This window comes from Vicugna pacos, chromosome 32 (genome assembly GCF_048564905.1).
Source record: "Vicugna pacos chromosome 32, VicPac4, whole genome shotgun sequence".
In the NCBI taxonomy this organism is placed as follows: domain Eukaryota; kingdom Metazoa; phylum Chordata; class Mammalia; order Artiodactyla; family Camelidae; genus Vicugna; species Vicugna pacos.
Genome location: NC_133018.1, coordinates 18,317,703 through 18,337,638, shown reverse-complemented (window position 1 = coordinate 18,337,638; position 19,936 = coordinate 18,317,703). Strand labels below are relative to the sequence as shown.

Genomic DNA, 19,936 nt, shown 5'->3' with positions numbered 1-19,936 from the left:
AAATTTACCCACATGTTTAGCAGTTCTCACCATTGCTTCTCTATTCCTTCCTCTGGATTCAGTTTCCTTCTTCCTGAAATCAGATTTTCTTGTTTTCCTTTAGTAGTTCTCTCAATAAAGAATCATTACTATAAGTAAACCATCTTCGTCTTCTTCTTAAATAGTGGTTTGATCTGAAAAAAAAAATTTTCGTTGCTTTCCGGTTTCTCTTGTATTGAAGGATCTGCTATCAGTTTTATTCTCATTTCTTTTTAGGTAATGTGTTTTCTATCATTGATTTTAATTTTTTTTGTTATGTTCACTAGTTTGTTTTATTATTTATATTCCACAAATAAATGATACCATACAGTATTTGTCTTTCTCTGAGTTATTTCACTAAGTATAATGCCCTCCAAGTCCATCCATATTGTTGTAAATGGCAAAATTTCATTCTTTTTTATGGCTGAGTAGTATTCCATTGTCTATGTACACCACATTTTTATTCATCTGTTGATGGACACTTAGGTTGCTTCCATATCTTGACTATTGTAAATAATGCTGCTATGAACATTACAGTGCATATGTCTTTTTTAATGTATTTTCTTCTTTAATTTTAATTTTTTTTTTTGGTGGGGGGAGGTAATTAGGTTTATTTGTTTATTTATTTTTAGAGGAGGTACTGGGGATTGAACCCAGGACCTCATGCATGCTGAGCATGCACTCCACTGCTTGAGCTATACCCTCCCCTCTCATAGATCTTTTTAAATTAACATTTCCACTTTCTTTGGATATATGTTCAGGAGTGGAATTACTAGATCATATAGTAGTTCTATTTTTGATTTTTGAGGAACCTCCACACTGTTTCCCACAGTGGCTGCAGTAATTTACATTCCCACCAACAGTATACAAGGGTTCCCTTTTCTCCACATCCTTGCCAAGATATGTTATTTGTGGAATTTTTTTTTTAAAGTAATTTTTTAGTGGGGGGGAGTGGAGGTAATTAAGTTTATTTATTTATTTCAAATGGAAGTACTGGGGATTGAACCCAGGACTTCGTGCATGCTGGGCATGCTCTCTACCACTGAGCTATACCTTCCCCCCATTTGTGGTCTTTTTTGATGATAGCCATTCTGATAGGCGTGAGGTGATATCTCATTGTGGATTTGATTTGCATTTCTCTGATGTTAATGATGTTGAGCATCTTTTCATGAGCCTGTTGACCATCTGTACGTATTCTTTGGAAAAATGTTTATTCAGGTCTTCTGCTCATTTTTTAATCATGTTATTTGTTTTATTGATGTTGAGTTGTATGAGCCGTTTATGTATTTCAGATATTAACCCTTACTGGTCTCGTCACTTGTAAATATCTTCTCCCATTCAGTAGGTTGTCTTTCATTTTGTTGATGGTTTCCTTTGCTGTGTAAAAGCTTTTAACTTTAATTAGATCTCATTTGTTTATTTTTTGCTTTTATTTTCTTTACCTTAGGAGACTGATCCAAAAAAATATAGCTATGATTTATGTAAAATCCACCTATGTTTTCTTCTAGGAGTTTTATGGTTTCCAGTCTTACATTTAGGTCTTTTATTCACTTCGAGTTTATTTTTGTATATGGTGTGAGAAAATGTTCTACTTTCATTCTTTCACATGTAGCTATCCAGTTTTCCCAGCACCACTTAGTGAAGAGACTGTCTTTTCTCCATTGTACGTTCTTGCTTCCTTTGTTGTAGATTAATTGACCATAAGTACATTGGTTTATTTCTGAGCTCTCTATTCTGTTCCATTGATCTGTATGTCTTTCTGTGCTGGTATCCTACTGTTTTGGGGTTTTTGGTTTTTTTTTATTGAAATGTAGTTGGTTTACAATGTTGTGTTTATTTCTGGTGTACAGCATAGTGATTCAGTTATGCATATGTGTGTGTATATTCCATTTCATATTCTTTTTTCATTGTAGGCTATTACAAGGTATTGAAGACAGTTCCCTGTGCTATACAGTAGGACCCTGTTGTTTGTCTATTTTATATATAGCAGTTAGTATGTGAAAAAAATGGAATGCTTCATGAATTTGCATGTCATCCTTGTGCAAGGGCCATGCTAATCTTCTCTGAATCGTTCCAGTTTTAGTTTATGTGCTGCTGAAGTGATCACTGTCATACCGTTTTGAATACTCTGGTGCTGTAGTATAGTCTGAAGTCGGGGAGCATGGTACCGCCAGCTCTGTTCTACTTTCTCAGGGTTGTTTTCTCTTTTTCTCTTTCTTTCTTTCTTTTTTCTCGATTGCAACATATATTTAACAATACAGTTTTACACAGAATGCTAAGAGCACTTTTCTTCATATTTTACAGAACTTTGAAACATATGGACTTTCTATTAATATTCATACCATAACAAAGCCAAATCTGCTAAATAGATGCTTTACAATTTTTTTAGTTTAAAGGCTTAATGGCAATAAGGTGTCAGGGTTGTTTTCTATTCAGGGTCTTTTATGTTTCCATACAAATTTTAAAATTTGTTTGTTCTAGTTCTGTGAAAAGTATGACTGGTATTTTGATAGGAATTGGACTGAATCCCTAGATGGTTTTAATATTTTTATTTTTGTCTTTGATGTTGTCCAGTATCACTACCATGACCTAAGTATAGATTTAGTTTTATTTGCTCTACTGGAATCTGTGCTTTTTGGCTTCCATTAATTCTGAAAAAATTCTACGTATCTTCAAATATTCTCTCCCCTGGTCTTTCTAGTCTGTTCTCCAGAAACTTCTATGAGCTATATATTAGACGTGTTTTATTCTGTTCCCTGTTGTTTAGCCCCTTTTTGTCTTTCTGTGATGAATTTTGGATAATTTCTTCAGCTCCGTTTTCTATTTTCTCCTTTATAACTTTAATTATTTTAAGCATACTTATTGGATAGTCTTATTTTTAGTATTTAGAGTTCCTGGAGGTATACCCCTGCTGTGTTTTATATCTTCTGATTCTCACTCATAGTGATGTTTCCTGTATGTTTATGCTTTTGCATTGTGAGTTTATCTTCCGTGTGCTTTGTCTCTTGAATCCTAGCAGCCAGGATGGAGAAGGGTATCCCTCCCGAGTAGTTCTACAGATGTTCTGCCAGGTGTTTTAGGAGCATCACGAGCTTGGAGCTTATTTTGCTCTCCACTCTCAGCTTGAGAGTTCTTAGACCACGTAGGGTAAATTCAAACCCCAAATCTGCCTGAGTCTAGGCCCCCTTTTTTCCATCCATCTCTGAAGCAACACAGCTGCATTTACTGATCAGTTTGACCATCAGACTCACAGACAAAAGAAAAGGCTTTCATCTTCTGTGGTATTTTCATCTTACTGACAGGCCCAGCAGCTACCCCAGTACACGGCCTCTCTTGCCCTTCTCCCACTTGGGGTGTATATGACTGTCACTCACGAGAGCCTTAGAAGTCTGTAGGTCAGTTTGAGACATAAAAACCACAGCTCCTTCTTCCCACAAATCTTTTATACTGTGCTAGTCTCTGCAAACAAGATACAGTCCCACATAGCAACGGAAGCACACAAAACATTACCCATGTATGTTAACTCTCTCATTCCCATGGAAACTGTGCTGTGTGAAACCAGTGTCATTCGTAGGCTGGCCTGAATCAGTCCAGGCCTGGGGTTAGCCCTTTACTCACGGGTTTCTAGGTTGAAAAACAGTTTTACTAGGAGGTTCTTAGTTCTAACTTCCCACTCCACACAAGCCTAAGGCTTTTGCCTTGCCTGGACATTATAATCATTCTGTGACCAAGACTGACCGCCCCCAGCTCCCTTCACCACGGGTAGCCATGGGCTGTCATCCTTGGTTTCTAGCCCAGGTAATTCCCCTTAGCTTCCTGGAGAGTTCACTTAGCTCTGGATTTGGAAGGATGTTTGGTCTACCTTATCAAGCATTTGTAGGTACTTTTAGCATTTCTAGGTGTTGGTGGCTGAAGATTTTTGGATTATCTGATTCAAAATACTACATGAAGAGAAAGTTTGAAACTACTCAGAAGCACCTCTTTCTAGCAGTGTAGTCTTTTGCAAGATACTTGTCCTCCCTGAACTTTCTCCAAGCACAACGTGGGGATATTAATACCTACCTTAAAGGGGTTGTTGTGAAATTTAGTTACTGTCAGGGGTGAAACTCAAATAGCCTAACATGGTTTACAAAATTCTGATCAGGCCTCCGCCGAAGACTTCAGCCTCTTCTCACACTTCCCAGACGTGCCTCAGTATAATAAACTACTCATGTGTCCTAGATTGTCCTCTCTGGCTTCCAAGACTGTTCCTTTTTTCTGAACGTTCTCCTGCTCTTGTTCCTTCTCTCTAACTGTTCTTACTAATCCTTCCTACCTCAACTTAGATATCAGTTTCCCCAGGAAGATGTCCTCACTGATCCCCAAGCCTGGGTTAGGGCCAGTGAGAGTCCCATGTGCTCCTATAACACAGTGCATTTGCTGATCATAGCACTCAGCCTGTTTACCTGTCTGAGCATTACTTGAGGGGAAGGGTTTTTGGCTGTTTCGTTCACTGTTGTATCCCCAGCTGCTAACATAGAGCCTGGCACACAGCTCAATACATGGCAGCTACTGTTTTTATCAGCACCTTCATCTGTCATAATTCTCAAATGTCTGATTGTTGTATAAATAACTCGTAAGTATGCCAAGAAGCTTAGAGTTAAGTTACAAGACTGACAAGGGCACGTACTGTTTCAGAGCCACATTGTAGGCCTTTGTTTTTCACTTATTCAATCACTTACCTTTTCATACTAGGAACTAACCCAAGAGTGTGATGAAAAGAAATCCCAGTATGATAGCTGTGCAGCAGGCCTCGAAAGCAATCGGTCCAAATTAGAACAGGTAAGAAGACAGTTTTTATTTTAACAGCTTAGCAAAAACTGCCTGTGGATGTGTATTTTCACTATACCAATGTCAAAAGATTCCCAAATCTTCACCCTCATGCCCTGAGTCTGTCTCCTAAGCCCCATACATCTTTATTTCTTCAAATTTGCTGCATACACACTCAATTCTCCATTTGTACCCCTACTGCCAAAGTCCAGGCCCCCATCGTGTCTTTCCTAGTCTCCCACAGTAATCCACCAACTGCTCTGCCCTTCCAAACTTGCCTGCCTAAGGTTTATTCTCCAAAGAGCAGCCAAAGAAACCTTCATAGAACTTAGGCCACCCTCTATTGGCTTCCCGTTGCACTTAAAACCTACCTTCAAAACTGCAGTCTACAAGGCGCTGCCTCCTTCACCAACGTCATGTCCATGTTCTCTGCTCCTCGTCCACGGGGCCGCAGCCACACTGGCTGCTGCTTAGACTTCAGACAGGCCGCACTTGTTTTCACCTCAGGGCTTTTGTGTATGTTCTCTCTGTGGGATACTCTACCCCCAGCTCTTTGCCTTGACCTCTCCTCACCTTTCAGGTCTCTGCTTAAAAGTCATCACCTCCTCCTAGAGGTCGTCTCTGATCACCTGTCTAACGTTGCACTTAGTCACCCGATCACATTTTATTGCGGAATTTACTTCGTAGCACTTACCCTGTTCTGAAACTACCTTCACTACATGTTTCCTTGTTTACGTCTGTTTTCTCTACTTGAGTGAGAGCAGAAGCCTGTCTTGTGCACTCCTCTGTCCCAGCACCTAGCACAGAGCTGGGCACACAGTAGGTACTTACTAAATAACTGAACTTGTAAGTTTTAGAGTGATATGAGTGGTCTCTAGAAAACATTGCAACCTAGTCTATTATTTATTACATTGTTTCAGTCACAAAAGGGGCAATGACTCTCATGGTATTTCTTTTGTTGTACATTTAGTCATCCTTTCTGCATCTGATTATTCTTTCAATATTACCCATGTAAAATTGTATATTTTAGGAAGTCAGAGGACTTCGTGAAGAATGTCTTCAAGAAGAAAGTAGATACCATTATACGAATTGTATGATTAAGGTAAGACAAAACAAGTGGATCAAAAACTTTCCTGAGATTTTTCTGCGTCAAGGACTTAACCTCAAATTTAGTCTTTCCACTTAGAACCTAGAAGTACAGCTTCGTCGTGCCACCAACGAAATGAAGGCATATGTCTCTGCTGATCAACAAGAAAAAAGAAAGGCAATTAGGCAAGTAATTTTGTTGTTTTTATACCGAGTTACTTAATGTTCACACCTATAGAAGTTTTATAAATAAGATTGAATTATACAAATTTGGAGTACTTAAATAGGCAGATACTAAGATATTATATGGGATTAAATTTTGTTAAACATCTGGAGAGTCCAGCCCTTCTGACTTAAGCAGGAAGGCGTATAATTTGTCTTGCTTGCTTGCTTACTTTTTTATTGTGGCAAAAGATATATAACATAAAATTTACCATTTTAACCATTTTTAAATGTACAATTCAGTTGTGCTGATTACATTCAGAATATTATGCTACTATCACCGCTATATAGTATCAAAACTTTTCATCACCATAAACAGAAACTCTTACAACCATTAAGCAATTAATTTCCATTACTCTCTCCTCAGGAATACATATATTTTTATAGTTGCTTTTTTATAAACCCTAAGGTTGGTGTATTTTTAACGTCCCACGTGGGACGTTAGATAGAAACTGTGTGATTGCAGTGTGTCAGCCTTTAAAACAAAGATGGGTGTATAAATACCACTAGTTCTTATACAGTGATTTTTTTCTTTTTGTAATCCTAGCTTGTAGCATACTGTAATAAATCAAATGCTGCCTTAAAAAATAAATTTATAGTTGAATTGGTAGCTTTGATAAAATGCAGCCATTGAACAAGATAAGTTTTCTTTGCCCCTTATCATAATACAAATATTTTACTTTTACCATTGAGTAAAAATTCAAATGACGCATAAGATGCATTTATCCTAGATTGCAGTTGAGATTTTTAGTGGTATATACATTAATATTACAAAAAGGAATCTAAGAAATAAGAATGTTTTGCAAATCTGAAATTTTTAATATGATGCAAGCCAGATTGAAAATATCCTGTTAATAGAATATTAGTTTTTCTTTTTTTTGTTGAAGTATGTCAATTTACAATGTTGTGTCAGTTTCTGGTGTATATATTTTTTCTAATACTCTAACATATTAAACATACTGAATGTACTCATTCAGATTCTTTCATTGAATGTAAACTTTGCTCATTAAATCTATATAGTCAATGCTAATAGTTCGCAAACATGAGAAGTTAATTTTGTTCTTGAAAAATAAAAGTTTTAGAAATTGTTTCATTTCTTCCAAAGTTATCAATATAAATAGTAAAGAAGGAAATATTGCTCCTGAACTATTGGTTTTCTGATCAGTTTTCTAGCTAGATATTCCTCTTCATCATTTCAAAAGTCATTGTAAACCTTTATCATTCCTCAGTTTTCCAAAACTGAGAAAATTAGAAAAATATTGTGCCCTGACTAAAATAGTACATGATAAGAATATTCTGAATAAAGAGGAATTAATTATACTCTAGACTCATTGATTCATGTTTAAAATATTATTACTATTATAGACAGAATATTTTTATAGTTATTTCATATTCTACTATTATGATACTTTCTGGTAAGGCCAGAAGTCTAAGAAATTAGCTCGGTTTTGAGAGATCATCTGCAGATTTTAGTTTTATTTAAAGAAGCAGCATGTTGTATGTCAAAGTACAAGAGAGAAACTGATAAAATTTTGTTTCTAAGATGTTTTTCCCATTACTAGTTTTGTGACCTTGGGCAGATCTATCTATAGACTCTATAAAATAAGGAGGACAATATATACCACAGAGGCTCAAGTTAAATAAAATGTATGCAGCAGTATTTTGGAAATGATTTAGTATGAATTCCTGGAGAGCAAGTACCCTGTCTGTTCTGTTTTCTTCTTGAAACCCCAGGGCATGTAGGATATATAACAGGTGCTCTGTAATTATTTCTTGAATAAATTGACAGAGTAAATTAAAATTACATATGAGTATTATGGGAAAAGAGCATGCGCTTGTTGATTTCTTGATAAAATATAAATGAAACTTCTAAAACAATTTGGATATTTCTAGGCCTAGGGTAATAAATGAATTATTTAAAGCTCTCTGAATTATAACTATACATTCTTCTTGACCAGTACGTCATTTACATCTCCTAGCTGTGTTTCCTTGGAGAGCTAGAAAGGCAAACGGTTTTGAGTTAGTGTGTCATAAATTTAAAGGGCAAAATGAAGGTTCATCAAAATTGTGTTCATTCCCTTCAACCCTTATTCCTGTGCACAAATTCTGCCTTCATTTCAACTCTATAAGGACTTCGGGTACTTTTGATCACCTTTCTCTCTTTTCGAATCATGCTTACCTACCTTTTTGCATAAAAGTGAATCTTCCTTCATTTAGGCTGCTAGAATTTCTCTTCTGGTTTATTATTTCTTAGATTTCCAACTTTGTCTTGTTTAATTTCTTCTTATGTATTACTGTGTAGCTTGATGCAGAAACATAGTCTTTTTCCATCCAATTTTGAGGTCTAAAATTTCCCTTATCTTGTTGTTGGTCCCTTTGTCCTCATCCTTCAATCTTTGTCCTTAACTCTTTAAATCTCACTTTTTGTATTATGTAGTATTAAAATATAATTATACTTTTGTTTAAAAAAGATACTTTATTATTTGTATTTTTATCTTCAAAATTTGCAATTTTTTAGCTTACAAAAGAAGTAAAAACAAAAAGTAATCAAGTATAGCAGACAAAAATTGAATGTTGTCTACATTGCCATGCTTCATAAATGTCTAATATTTTAATAGACATTATTAAATGTATTTTGGTGTATATTACCCCATATTCTTTTCCCATGCTCTTGCTAATGTGTCCATACATATATATTTGTGTATACATAAATAAAATTAAACTATGTATACAGTTTTTTCTTAATAATTTATCCAGTGAGTATTTATAGATCTACATCATTTTTTTTTACAGCTCTATATTATTCCTTTCAATGGATGTGCCAAATTTATTTAAACATTTCCCTATCTATCCACATTTAGTTGGTTGCAGATTTTTACTGTTATAAGCAATGGTGAAATAAATAGTCTTTGTTTTTTAAGTTATGGGGTTTTTCTGTAGGATGAGTTTCCTAGAAGTTGTACTGAAGAGTTAGATGCTACTTAACATTTATTTAAAATGTGTATCCTTTCTCCCTTCTGTAAACCTCTTCAAAAACACAGTGTAATTTAAGCAAATGAGTTGCCATTGTTTTAAGTGTAAATTAACCACAAATAGTACTTAACATTTTAATTCTCTTAACCTAATTTCTTATATAATATTTTGCCTTATTTTCCCCTGTATTACTATTTATTAGATGAACCAACTAAAGATGGGGAAAGGGAGTGATTGATAATGACTGCAGTACTTTACATTGTCTAATATGTTTAGATAGACATGTTAATTTATAATTTAGCTGTATGATCAAATCAACTAAAGTAAATTTAAACTGAATCATTATGTTACCTTCCTAGGGAACAGTATACCAAAAATATTGCTGAACAGGAAAACCTTGGAAAGGTAAGAATTTTTTTTTTTTAATGTGTCTAATTCCAGCTTTCAGGATATGGTAATGCCATTGTCATTTTTTTTAAAAGGTTATAGTACAGTTTTCAAGGGGAAATTGAAACCTTCTTATTCCCTTTCAAAGATGAAGACTCTTCCTTAGGAATTTAGTTTTATAAAAGTGAAGGCACATGAACTTTGGGGGCAAAAAATCTAGTTTTAAGTAACAAAGAGTTCATGCATTAACAAAAAGTGCCATGTGTAATGAACTACAAGTTTCAGATTATTCTTAGGTATCTGTTTATAAGTATAAACTCATTCATTTATTTTATGTAATAAACACAAAGCTCTTACTGTGAGCCATGGGTTGGTCTAAGTCCTTTATAAACATTGATTCATTTAATACGAATTATCAAAAAGACTTCACTTGAGATACTCAGCTTCCTGACAGTCTTATATGAGACCTCCTGAAAATAGAAGTGTATAATTGAGTCTTATTTTCTTAGTTCTCTGAGCCACTCCTAGTAGAAGTGGTATACAGTAAGGACCTTGACCATCAGGACTAAAGTGACCAACTAATTGATTTTTCTAGTTATAAAACAACACATTTTGACAGTCATTTTAAAGACACCAGCTCTGTCATCCTTTTTTTTAAAGACCTGTATCTATCAACAACTGCCAGGACCTGCTTTCAAGTAGACTGGCTTCAGTCCTAGGTTTGTGGTTCTGGACAAACCCCTTTACTGCTTTGGAGTTCATTTCTTCCTGTTTAAACTGAAATAAGTAGATTAGATATTTAAAGCTAATTACCTACGTGAGTTCTAAAATCATCTTCAATGATTTTAAGTCCATGTTTCATAATGAATGCTAACTGTGCTTCTCTGTCCACCATTTTATCTGTTTCTTATTTAGTTTCCCTATTGAAAATTGAAGTTTCTTACTAGTTTTTCTAGTAAGAGTGTCAAGTTTGTAGCATCATAGTTAGGAATTGTTAGCTGCATTTTTTCTTGTAAAATACTGGTTATATATGGGTGTCTTATTTCAATGTTCAAATATTCTTGAGTCTGAAACCTGGAAATGGTTATATATAGGTATATACATATACCTATATATAAAAGCTTGTCCATTCTGAAAGTACAAATGAAAAATATGGCTTTGTTTCAGTCTTAATGTATTGTACAGTTTAGCTGTTGTTTGACTCAGTAAATTGATGATGGTAAAATTATTTTTTTACCTTAAAAAATTTACATTTTTTTATTTGAATCGTTATTAAAAACATACATGTATCTGCTTCTGTATAAAAGCTGAATTAGCTCCCATTCCACCCGTAAGTAATATTCTAAATGTGGACTTCAGAATAATAAATAGTATAGAAAAGAATGGAGTAATTGCTAAATAGACTTTTAAAAAATCTTTTTGAAAAAAAACTTTTTAAAAAACTACAAAAATTAAAATCTCTTATTATGGAAAATTTCAAGTCTATATAAAAAAATACAGGAAATAATGTAAAGAACTCACACATAACCATCACCCAACTTCAGTAATTAAATTTGTGACCAGACTTGTTTTCCCTGTGGTCCCACCCATTTCAACCCCCAAATTTGCCCATTTTTAGGTAAGTCTCAGAGACTTTATTATTTTATCCGGTCATATTTCAGTATGTATCATAACCCATCTTTTTTAACAGAACCACAATACCATTATCATGCCAAAAATAATTTAACAGTAATTTCATAATACCCAATACCCAGTCAATGTTCAGACTTCATCAGTTGTCTCATAATTCCTTAATGGTTTATTTGTACAAATCAGGATCCTAATAAGAGTCTATACATTGCTATTATTTGACATAGCTCTAAAGTTCCTTTTCCTCCATCATTTTTCTTTGCAATTTATTTGTTGGCAGAAAAAAACTGGTCATTTGTCATTTTCCAACGTTCTGGACTTTGTTGATGGCCTCACTGTGCTGCCAGTTAGCATGTTTTTCTGTCCTCAGTATGTCCTGTGAATTGGTAGTTAGATCTAGAGGCTTGCTTAAATACGATTCGATATTGGGGAAGCATACTTCACATGTAGTAGTATGTATTTCTATGAGGAGGCTTTCTTTGTGTAATGTAGGCAGCCTTTGAAAATCACTTTCTTAATCCATTAATTCATTAGAGTTTGCAAGCAGTCATAGTCTAATTATGTTGTTCCTTCATTTATTGGGTGAGATTAATTAAATTACATTAAATTACAGTTCATATAGGAAAGGCAGAATAACTGCTTGATTTGTTTATTACTGGTTTGCAAAATGATGGGTTGGTTTTTTATCATCTTTCAAAAGTATCTTTATGATGTCTAGATTTAACATGTTTGATATATTTCAGTCTGTTGTGATTATTATTCCTATCCATGCTCACATTTGCCTATCTTTTGCCAGTGGAAGCCTCTTGAAGTCAGCTCTTGAATCTTTTTGAAACAATCCTGCTAGACTTTGATGACTTCTTTATTTTCTGGAATGACAAATGTTCCAGGCTCATTCTGTTCGTTCCCTATTCCAAACCCGGAATCAGCCATATCTATAAAAAGTATTCATCTGTTCTTTTTGTATGAATTGTGAATAAATATCCATCATATTAATGCAAATAAGTAAAAAATGAGAAGAAACATTAAAGCTGATTCCTCCATTTTAGAGAGAAATTTTGACTTCTGTACACCTTATTCCATTTATGGGATGACATGCCATACTCAAAAAGAAAAAAATAATTTTCATATTTGAAAGGATGTATTTGAATCAAGTTGTGCATTTATTTGTACAGTATTTTAACTAGAGATTTTTGAGGTTTTAGGATTTAGTATGATTGTCAATAATTGACTTTCATATAGATATTTCATATGTAATGTACTTTTTCACATGAAAACATGCCTCTATTTCATTTACTTTGAAAAGTATCTGAATGGATGCTCTGTGTAGAGAAATATTTATCAAATCTTGAATCCTTTCAGAAGTCCAAACTTAATTGCTAAATCTGATTAAATATTATTCTTTCCTCTTCCCGTTTAGTGTTTTATTGCAGGATCTTTGGAGAAAGCAATAGTGGTAGTCTGATATCAAGCATACTTCAGCAAAACGAGCCATTGATTAGCTGCTTCTCCAGTTGTCAGAAATAAAGCTTCTATAAATAAATAAATAAATAAATAAATAAATAAATAAATAAATAAATAAATAAAATTATCTCCCCCTAAACAAAAGAAAAGAAAAGAAACAAAGCTTCTTGATCCTCTCACTCCTTAGAGTAGATGTAAATTTTCAAGGCAAACACAGAACAGACCTAGGCTTTCAAAGAGATGATAGCCTAAGCCTTCCAAATCAGCAAGGACTGGACATCCACAGGCCTCCTTAGGCCAACTGAGTTTCTGAAATTAGACCAAGGTATAGTGCTCCAGTTCACACTGACATACTAGAATCTGCCTTACCAAGTGCTATGGAATATTGTACTGAGAGTTGTAACTTTTCCTTTCCCAAACCACCTCCTCCTTTAAAGCACAATGAAATCTGTGACAGGTATTTTTTGTGCATTGCAGCTCTCCACGAAATAAATCTGTATTAAGTGACAGTAACATTAAAAATAAATTATATTCTAAAGGCAGTTGTATTCATAAAGTTAAAGGTTCCAAACACACGTGGTTATGAAGCAAATTAAATTTAATATTTCTGACACAGACAGTGCTCACATCCTGTCTTTGGTTCTTTAAATAACTTTTGTAAGTTGTTAGAACTTTTGACAAGGAAATTATTCCAATAATACCAGAAAACTTACAGTTTAAGTAGTACCTAAGTCTTAAAATCATGCTCAATACTCTCAAAACTCTTGATATGACTTACTACTTTTGTTTTAGTTTATGAGGATAAAAATATTTGTTGTAAAATACTTTATTTGTAACATAGACTTAAATAGATGTATTTTCATACCAGGTATTGTTTCAAAAATTTCCTGGTTATATTTAAATTATATTTTCTTAATTCTGTTTTGTTGTCTATTGCTATCTGCTATTAACTTTGCTTTCATTAACTATAGGTGAGGAGGGCTCTTCAGTAAGTGGTTTGAATCTGGCCTCAGCTTAGTTTAGCCTCTCATTTTGGGTAACAACCAGCCTTCTCACTTGTGCTCTTAAAACGAATATTAGATCAGCTGTATGTACTAAAAGAGGAAAAGATGGGGATGTTCCTGTGTAATATGTTTCTGTGTCTTTGCTTGTTTTTCTGCCCTCCTTGGTGATTTCTCACGTTCTGTGTCAGTGTGTGTCTGTCTTTCACACTGTTTCCTCATGTGTGCACTATCATCTCTGTTTTTCTCTTCTTTCCTCCCTTCTTTTTTCCTCCCATTGCCTCTGACTTTGTACCACCCCCTTTTTCAGTCATCCTTCCTCAGTTGGCCATAATACACAACCAAAGTATAGTTTTGCAATTTACTGATAATTTTCTTATCCCTGTTTAGAATTTTAGGGTCAGTAAGTAGAACAGTTTTGGCAGATGAAACTGTATAGGCTACTAGGAACAAAAACAATTATAATAAGGATTTGAGCCTTTTTAGAAAATCACTAGACCTTCTCCCTGAGGAATATTTGCTTACAGTTTATTTGAACAAAGAGCATACCCTTAGAGCATACTGGAGATAGATTCAGGAAAGAATATAATCTTTTTTTTAAAACATTTTTTATTGAGTTATAGTCATTTTACAATGTTCTGTGAAATTCCAGTGTAGAGCACAATTTTTCAGCTATACATGAACATACATATATTCATTGTCACATTTTTTTTTCACTGTGAGCTACCACAAGATCTTGTATATATTTCCCTGTGCTTTACAGAGAATATAATCTTTAATAATGATAACAACATGTATAACGCATGATAGTTTATCAAGTACTTCCATATTGGTTATCATATGGAAAAAATTATATATAAAGCAAAATTTCTTTAGAAATGGGTGAAAGGGTCAAAAGTCAAAAACAAAAACAAATCTGTTGAATGAATATGTTGGCTGAACTGCAATTTGAGTCATCGCTTACAAAAAACAAGAATATAGAATTGACTTTACTCATTCAACCTTCATTCAACAAATATTATTTAGTACTTTTAACCTAGAATTTTTATCATAATGTATACATATAGCTCATGAATGAGTAAACATAAAGTTAAGTATATTGAGATAAAACAATAACTTCCAGTCTACATTTTCTCCATTGAGCACAAAATCAGCTTTTTTTATCCCCTATTACTGGCCGTAACTGACAATTGAGAAAACTGAGGTCCAGGGAAATTGTCTTCCTTATCGGTAGTGACAAAACCAGCATTAGAACTCAAGTCTTCTAACTTCCAAAGTCTGCATTTTTTTATACAGTATGATACTGCTACACTTTCCTGATTCCCTTTACTTTTCCCTCTTTCTTTCTTTTATTTTTTTCTCGTCTTTTTAACTTTAGGTTGTCCTACATCTATCATAAGTTTAATTAATGTTTATCATCCTAGTTTTTATATATCATAGGAGAATCTGATTCAGCTAACCATTATTCATCAAATGTACAAAGCATACCATATTCTTCTGATTAGAACAATAGAAGTAAATCCCCATAAATGAGATTTAATTATTCTTGATTTTTTTTTTTATGGTAGAAACTCCGGGAAAAACAAAAAGCTGTACGAGAAAGTCATGGTCCAAATATGAAACAAGTGAAAATGTGGCGTGATTTTGAACAATTGATGGAATGCAAGAAACAGTGCTTTCTGAAACAACAAAGCCAAAATTCCATTGGTCAGGTAATTCAGGAGGGAGGAGAGGATCGGCTGATACTCTGAGTTCATGTGTCATCGTTTGGGGTTTCAGTTGATACTACTAGCTATAACCGTAACCCCACAGTGTATTTCTTTTCTTGAAAGTGATTTGTACAGCATCTTGTTTTCAGATTAGCCATTCCGTATTAAGTTTTCTTGGAAAATAATGTTAAAGTAGATTTAGGCTTTAAAAGTTTTTTAATATAAAAAAGAGGCTCTTATTATTTTGCTTAGTTTAGATATCACTGGTGTCTCCTGAGTTTTATGAGACAGGAGACGACGGGGTTTACTATCTGTAAATGTAAACATATGTCCATTAAGAAACATGTAGGGTTTTTTAAAATGTAATAACCCAGTGGCTTAATGTTTTTCTTAATCTTTTTTTAACTTTAGAGGAATCTTTTAGGAACTAATATCTCTTGTTTTGAGGAAACATTTATCTGAAGTTCAGCAATTCCTACAGTTTCACTTCAGTTTCTTTTTCTTCTGTAAAATTCAAGCAAATTTAATATTTCACACAACGTATTTGTTCCATTTGTATTATTTAAAAGCAAATAAAACTCGGTCACATATCACGGCTATTTATTTAAAATTTATGTAGTGTCAAATTTTATTCTTTTTTGAGTAAGTATTCATGCTATAGTATTGTATTAAATGTAAAGATTGTTACTTATTTGCACCAAAAAATCTAATATAGTACTTAGGTCTTGGGGACTATTATTTTACATATAAAAAGTTGTCATAGGATATAGGTGTTGTCATGTGCTAAAAAAGCACAAGATTTCAAGTAAAATTCAAGAGTTCAAAGTGCCTCTAATCTCTGCTTCATTTGGACAAGGTAGCTGAAGATTTCTTTGATTTTTTCTTTAAAGAAAGATGCTAAATTCAGTTGCCACCCTTTATGTCCTTTCAGTTTCAGTATACTTTTCAAAATGTCTTTCCTGTGGATTTGAAAACTCTAGCATATCCGTCTTGGGTTGTTTCTTTTTAGCTTTCCTGAAAAAAACAAACACCACATTTTAATGAAGAAAATTGTTTCTACCCTGTGCAGGATATACAAACTTGGTTAATGGCTTTGCATCTCTTTGTTCTAAATGTGTTCTATTCTTAATTTTTGCTTGAAAGCTTCCTTCTTGGTAATCAGAGAAACTTATTAGTATGGAGGTCATTGGTAATTCTAGGAGGTATCGCAAAAAGAGATGGGACCCATCAGAGTATGAAAGTATAGAAAGAAACTTCTTTTAACATATTTTAAGAAGACAAAGAAGCATTTCAGTATTATTAAATGGTTTGCATCTGATCCTCAGCTTACTTTAGCTATTTACTTGGGCAAATATTGGTTATTAGCATTCTCATTTGTACCCTTAGATCAACTATTAGGTCAGCCATATACTAAAAGAGGAAAGACTGTGTTCAGTGTGTGGAAGCAAATCCTTCTTAATTTGGTAATCAGTTTTTGAACATTGAGGTAGCTGTGTTTGTTCACTGTTGGCTACTGTTGGCTTGCTATGTTTAAGCCAGTAGTAAGTGATGTTCATTTAACCATAGTATGAATTCTCTTGCAAATATTTGAAAAAGACTAGATGCCCTTCCAAGAAACAGCATTTCATTCCCTGAAGGAGCATCACTTTGTAAAATTACTAAGCCTAGTGATTAGTTTTTTTAGCCTTCATATCTTTGGTGCTCTTCTCTTAATTTTTAAAATTGTTAATGACAGATACTCCAAGGACTGCTTATAATTCTGACTTGGCTATTGCTTGCCATCTTTAATCTACATGGAAAGAATTGTGGATTAAACACTAAGGCAGCTCCAAAATTACTTTATTAACTGAAGCAGAACATCATTATTACTTCAAGAAAAACAAATTGAAAAAGAAGCCCTAAAAGTACAAAGTTATTTATAGTTTTTATGTAACGTTGGACATTTAGTAGTGCAGCTTAATGGGTTTTGTACAGTGATTTTAAACTCATTTTATGATTTGATTGGAACATTAAGAAGCTTTGACTAACTCTGACAGTTTTTGACAGCTGGCACCTACAGAAGAAGAGCTCGTTACATTTTTCCTTCAGGATTGATACTCCCGCTGGCTAATTGATGAGAGAGATAATCGTTTTGGAGAATAATCTGTCTTCCACATGATGGGCCAAATAAAGGAGAAAAATGTAGCCTGTGAAATCTGCTTCTGTGTTCGCAGATTTTCTCCTCCTAGGACTCAGTGTCGCCAGCTGTTGCATGGGACTGACTATTTAAACTGTAAATTTCAAAGGCTACTACTTACCTTGCTTTCCGTATTAGTTGAGGAAATCATCCAACTTTAAAGGTTGTCCTTTAAAAAGAATCTTACAATAGGATACTCTCTTTTCTGTTACATAAATCTATTAACAACTGAATCCAAGATCCTGTGTTTCCCAGGCCAAGAGTGCAGCAGAAGAGTCTTAGAACATTGTTCGAAAGCATGTGGAAATTAAACCGTATCTTGGGAAACTGTAGAACAGTTAACTTTCTTCTTCTTTTTTTTAAGCTTAGTTTTTTTGGGGGTGGGGGAGGGAGGTAATTAGGTATTTACTTATTTGTAATGGAGGTGCTGGTGATTGAACCCATGACCTCATGCATGCTAAGCATGCACTCTGCCACTGAGCTATACCTTCCCCCACCCACCTGCTTTCTTCTTTAGATTAATACTTTCTATCATTTTGCTTTAACGCAGCAGACAGCACTAATGAAAGAAGCCATTTCATTAAACTATTAGTTTATATAACACATATAATTTTTTTGAAAAGTTTTTTTAAGGCTAAATATAATTTTTTTTTACATTTTTTATTGATTCATAATCATTTTACAGTGTTGTGTCAAATTCCAGTGTTCAGCACAATTTTTCAGTCATTCATGGACATATACACACTCATTGTCACATTTTTTTCTCTGTGATTTATCATAACATTTTGTGTATATTTCCCTGTGCTATACAGTGTAATCTTGTTTATCTATTCTACAATTTTGAAATCCCAGTTTAAGCTCTGTGCATTCTCCAAGTGTGTTTCTTAAGTTTTTGGGCTAACATGATACAGAGCACTTTTTGATAATTTGAGTAAAACAAGAGACTGACTGTGTTGCTCAAGCTAAAAATACATAAATTTTCAGAATTCTTCTAAATTGAATTTGAAAATATACACAAATGGGTAACTTGCCAAAGCTGCCTTTACAAAGGCAACATCAAGTTTGTATTGAAAAATGACTCCATATGGAGATGTGTGTCTTTAGAAACCTCCTTGTCTTACACAGGCATTCACCCAACATTAGTGACTAACGAATGTGAATTAAAGACTTGTTTCTACAAAAGGTTCTAGGCGCTTACATCATACCCCCTCCTTGGCGTGAAAGAGTGTTTAGCCCTAGGGAGTGGGTAAGTTAGCGCCCTGATGATTAACTCATTAAACTTGGTTATATCAATAACTTCTCCATTGTTATGGTGAAGATGAGATCTAGATTATATATATATAATGACTCCTTTTTTAAACAATCCGTGGCAGCCAGGAGAGAAATAAAGTTGCACTTTTATTAAATATGTAATTGTTTCTCTCCTTGGGAGAAGCTACTGGCTTAGCTCCTCCTCCCTTTCCTTTTAATGAGAGCAGTTTAATTAGAGCTGTTGGGTGTGTGGCAGCCAGACATGAGGTGAGCGTTTTGTCTGGGGAGGATAGAGAGGGACTGTTGAAAGTTGTCCGTGTATTTTCAGTCTTTGACCCTTCTGTCTTAAGACAGTCTTAAAAAGAGAAAGTTGGCTGTTTAACTATTGTTTAGCCTCATCTCATCCTTGCAAAAGAAGTCAAAAACTAAAACACAGAATCCAAGCAAGTATTTTTTTAAAAGTCTTGAACAGACATGCTTCTGCTCCCATGCTCCCCCTTTTGGCAAACTGTGAGTTCTTTCTCAGCAAACACTGATAATTTCACAATTTCCTTTCTAGAATTGTTGGGAGACTTGAGTCACCAAACTTGGTTTACTTCTATGGAAATTCACTATTCAGAACACAGAAGGCAATTAAAGATTGCATTTCAGTGAAAGTAGTTGTTTCCGCCTAATTTTAGAGTATTAACAGCAGGTTCCTGGCAAGACTGCTGCTTAACGCTGCCCATGATAACCTAGTAAATGGTCACAGAATTTTGGAGCTTGAAAGGAACCTCACAATGCTTCATGTGGTCATTTATTAGGTTGGGACCTTTGAGTGATCTCCTTCATTCTCCCTACAGTGCAGAAATCAGTGTGGTAGCTCTCGTAGCAAATTGCTTTCGAGCCTCGGTAGAGTAACCGCAGTGCAGCTCACTCCTCAGGAGGGAGCCTGTTCCACTGTTACAGAGCACAGCCTGATTAGTTTATTGGTTCTGAAAGCGAAGCAAACTTAAAGAGGAAGGAAAATGTTTTTAAACTGCAGTTAGGCAAAGCAAGATCGAACAAACTTTGTTCCCCGAAGCTCTGTAATCATAATAATCATAATCATGATGATGGTGATACTGGCAGCTAAATCATTACTGAGCACTTAGTATGTACCAGACACTGCCCTACATGCTGTGTGTGTATGAACTAATATAACTCTCAGAATAACCCTCTGAGGTAGGTGC

General features: G+C 34.4%; 1 protein-coding gene and 1 non-coding gene across 9 annotated transcripts in view; one reads left to right on the top strand and one right to left on the bottom strand.

Annotated features, from left to right (window-relative positions):
• Positions 1–17,432, top strand: part of IFT81 (intraflagellar transport 81) — a 167,663-nt gene extending 150,231 nt beyond the window's left edge. For 7 of the 8 annotated variants that reach the window (XM_072953294.1, XM_072953296.1, XM_072953291.1 and 4 more), the window contains 6 exons: positions 4,753–4,839; positions 5,858–5,929; positions 6,014–6,099; positions 9,468–9,513; positions 15,158–15,301; positions 15,710–15,888. In XM_072953294.1, the coding sequence (XP_072809395.1) occupies positions 4,753–4,839; positions 5,858–5,929; positions 6,014–6,099; positions 9,468–9,513; positions 15,158–15,301; positions 15,710–15,760 (486 nt within the window). In that variant the 3' untranslated portion in view covers positions 15,761–15,888. Of the gene's footprint in view, positions 1–4,752; positions 4,840–5,857; positions 5,930–6,013; positions 6,100–9,467; positions 9,514–15,157; positions 15,302–15,709; positions 15,889–17,344 lie in introns of those variants that run through there. The other variant, XM_072953298.1, reaches the window with a different exon arrangement.
• LOC116276641 (U6 spliceosomal RNA) lies at positions 2,019–2,125 on the bottom strand. The gene has a single exon (XR_004186127.1). It is a non-coding gene; the product is annotated as a U6 spliceosomal RNA (small nuclear RNA).
• Positions 17,433–19,936: the final 2,504 nt, after the last annotated feature.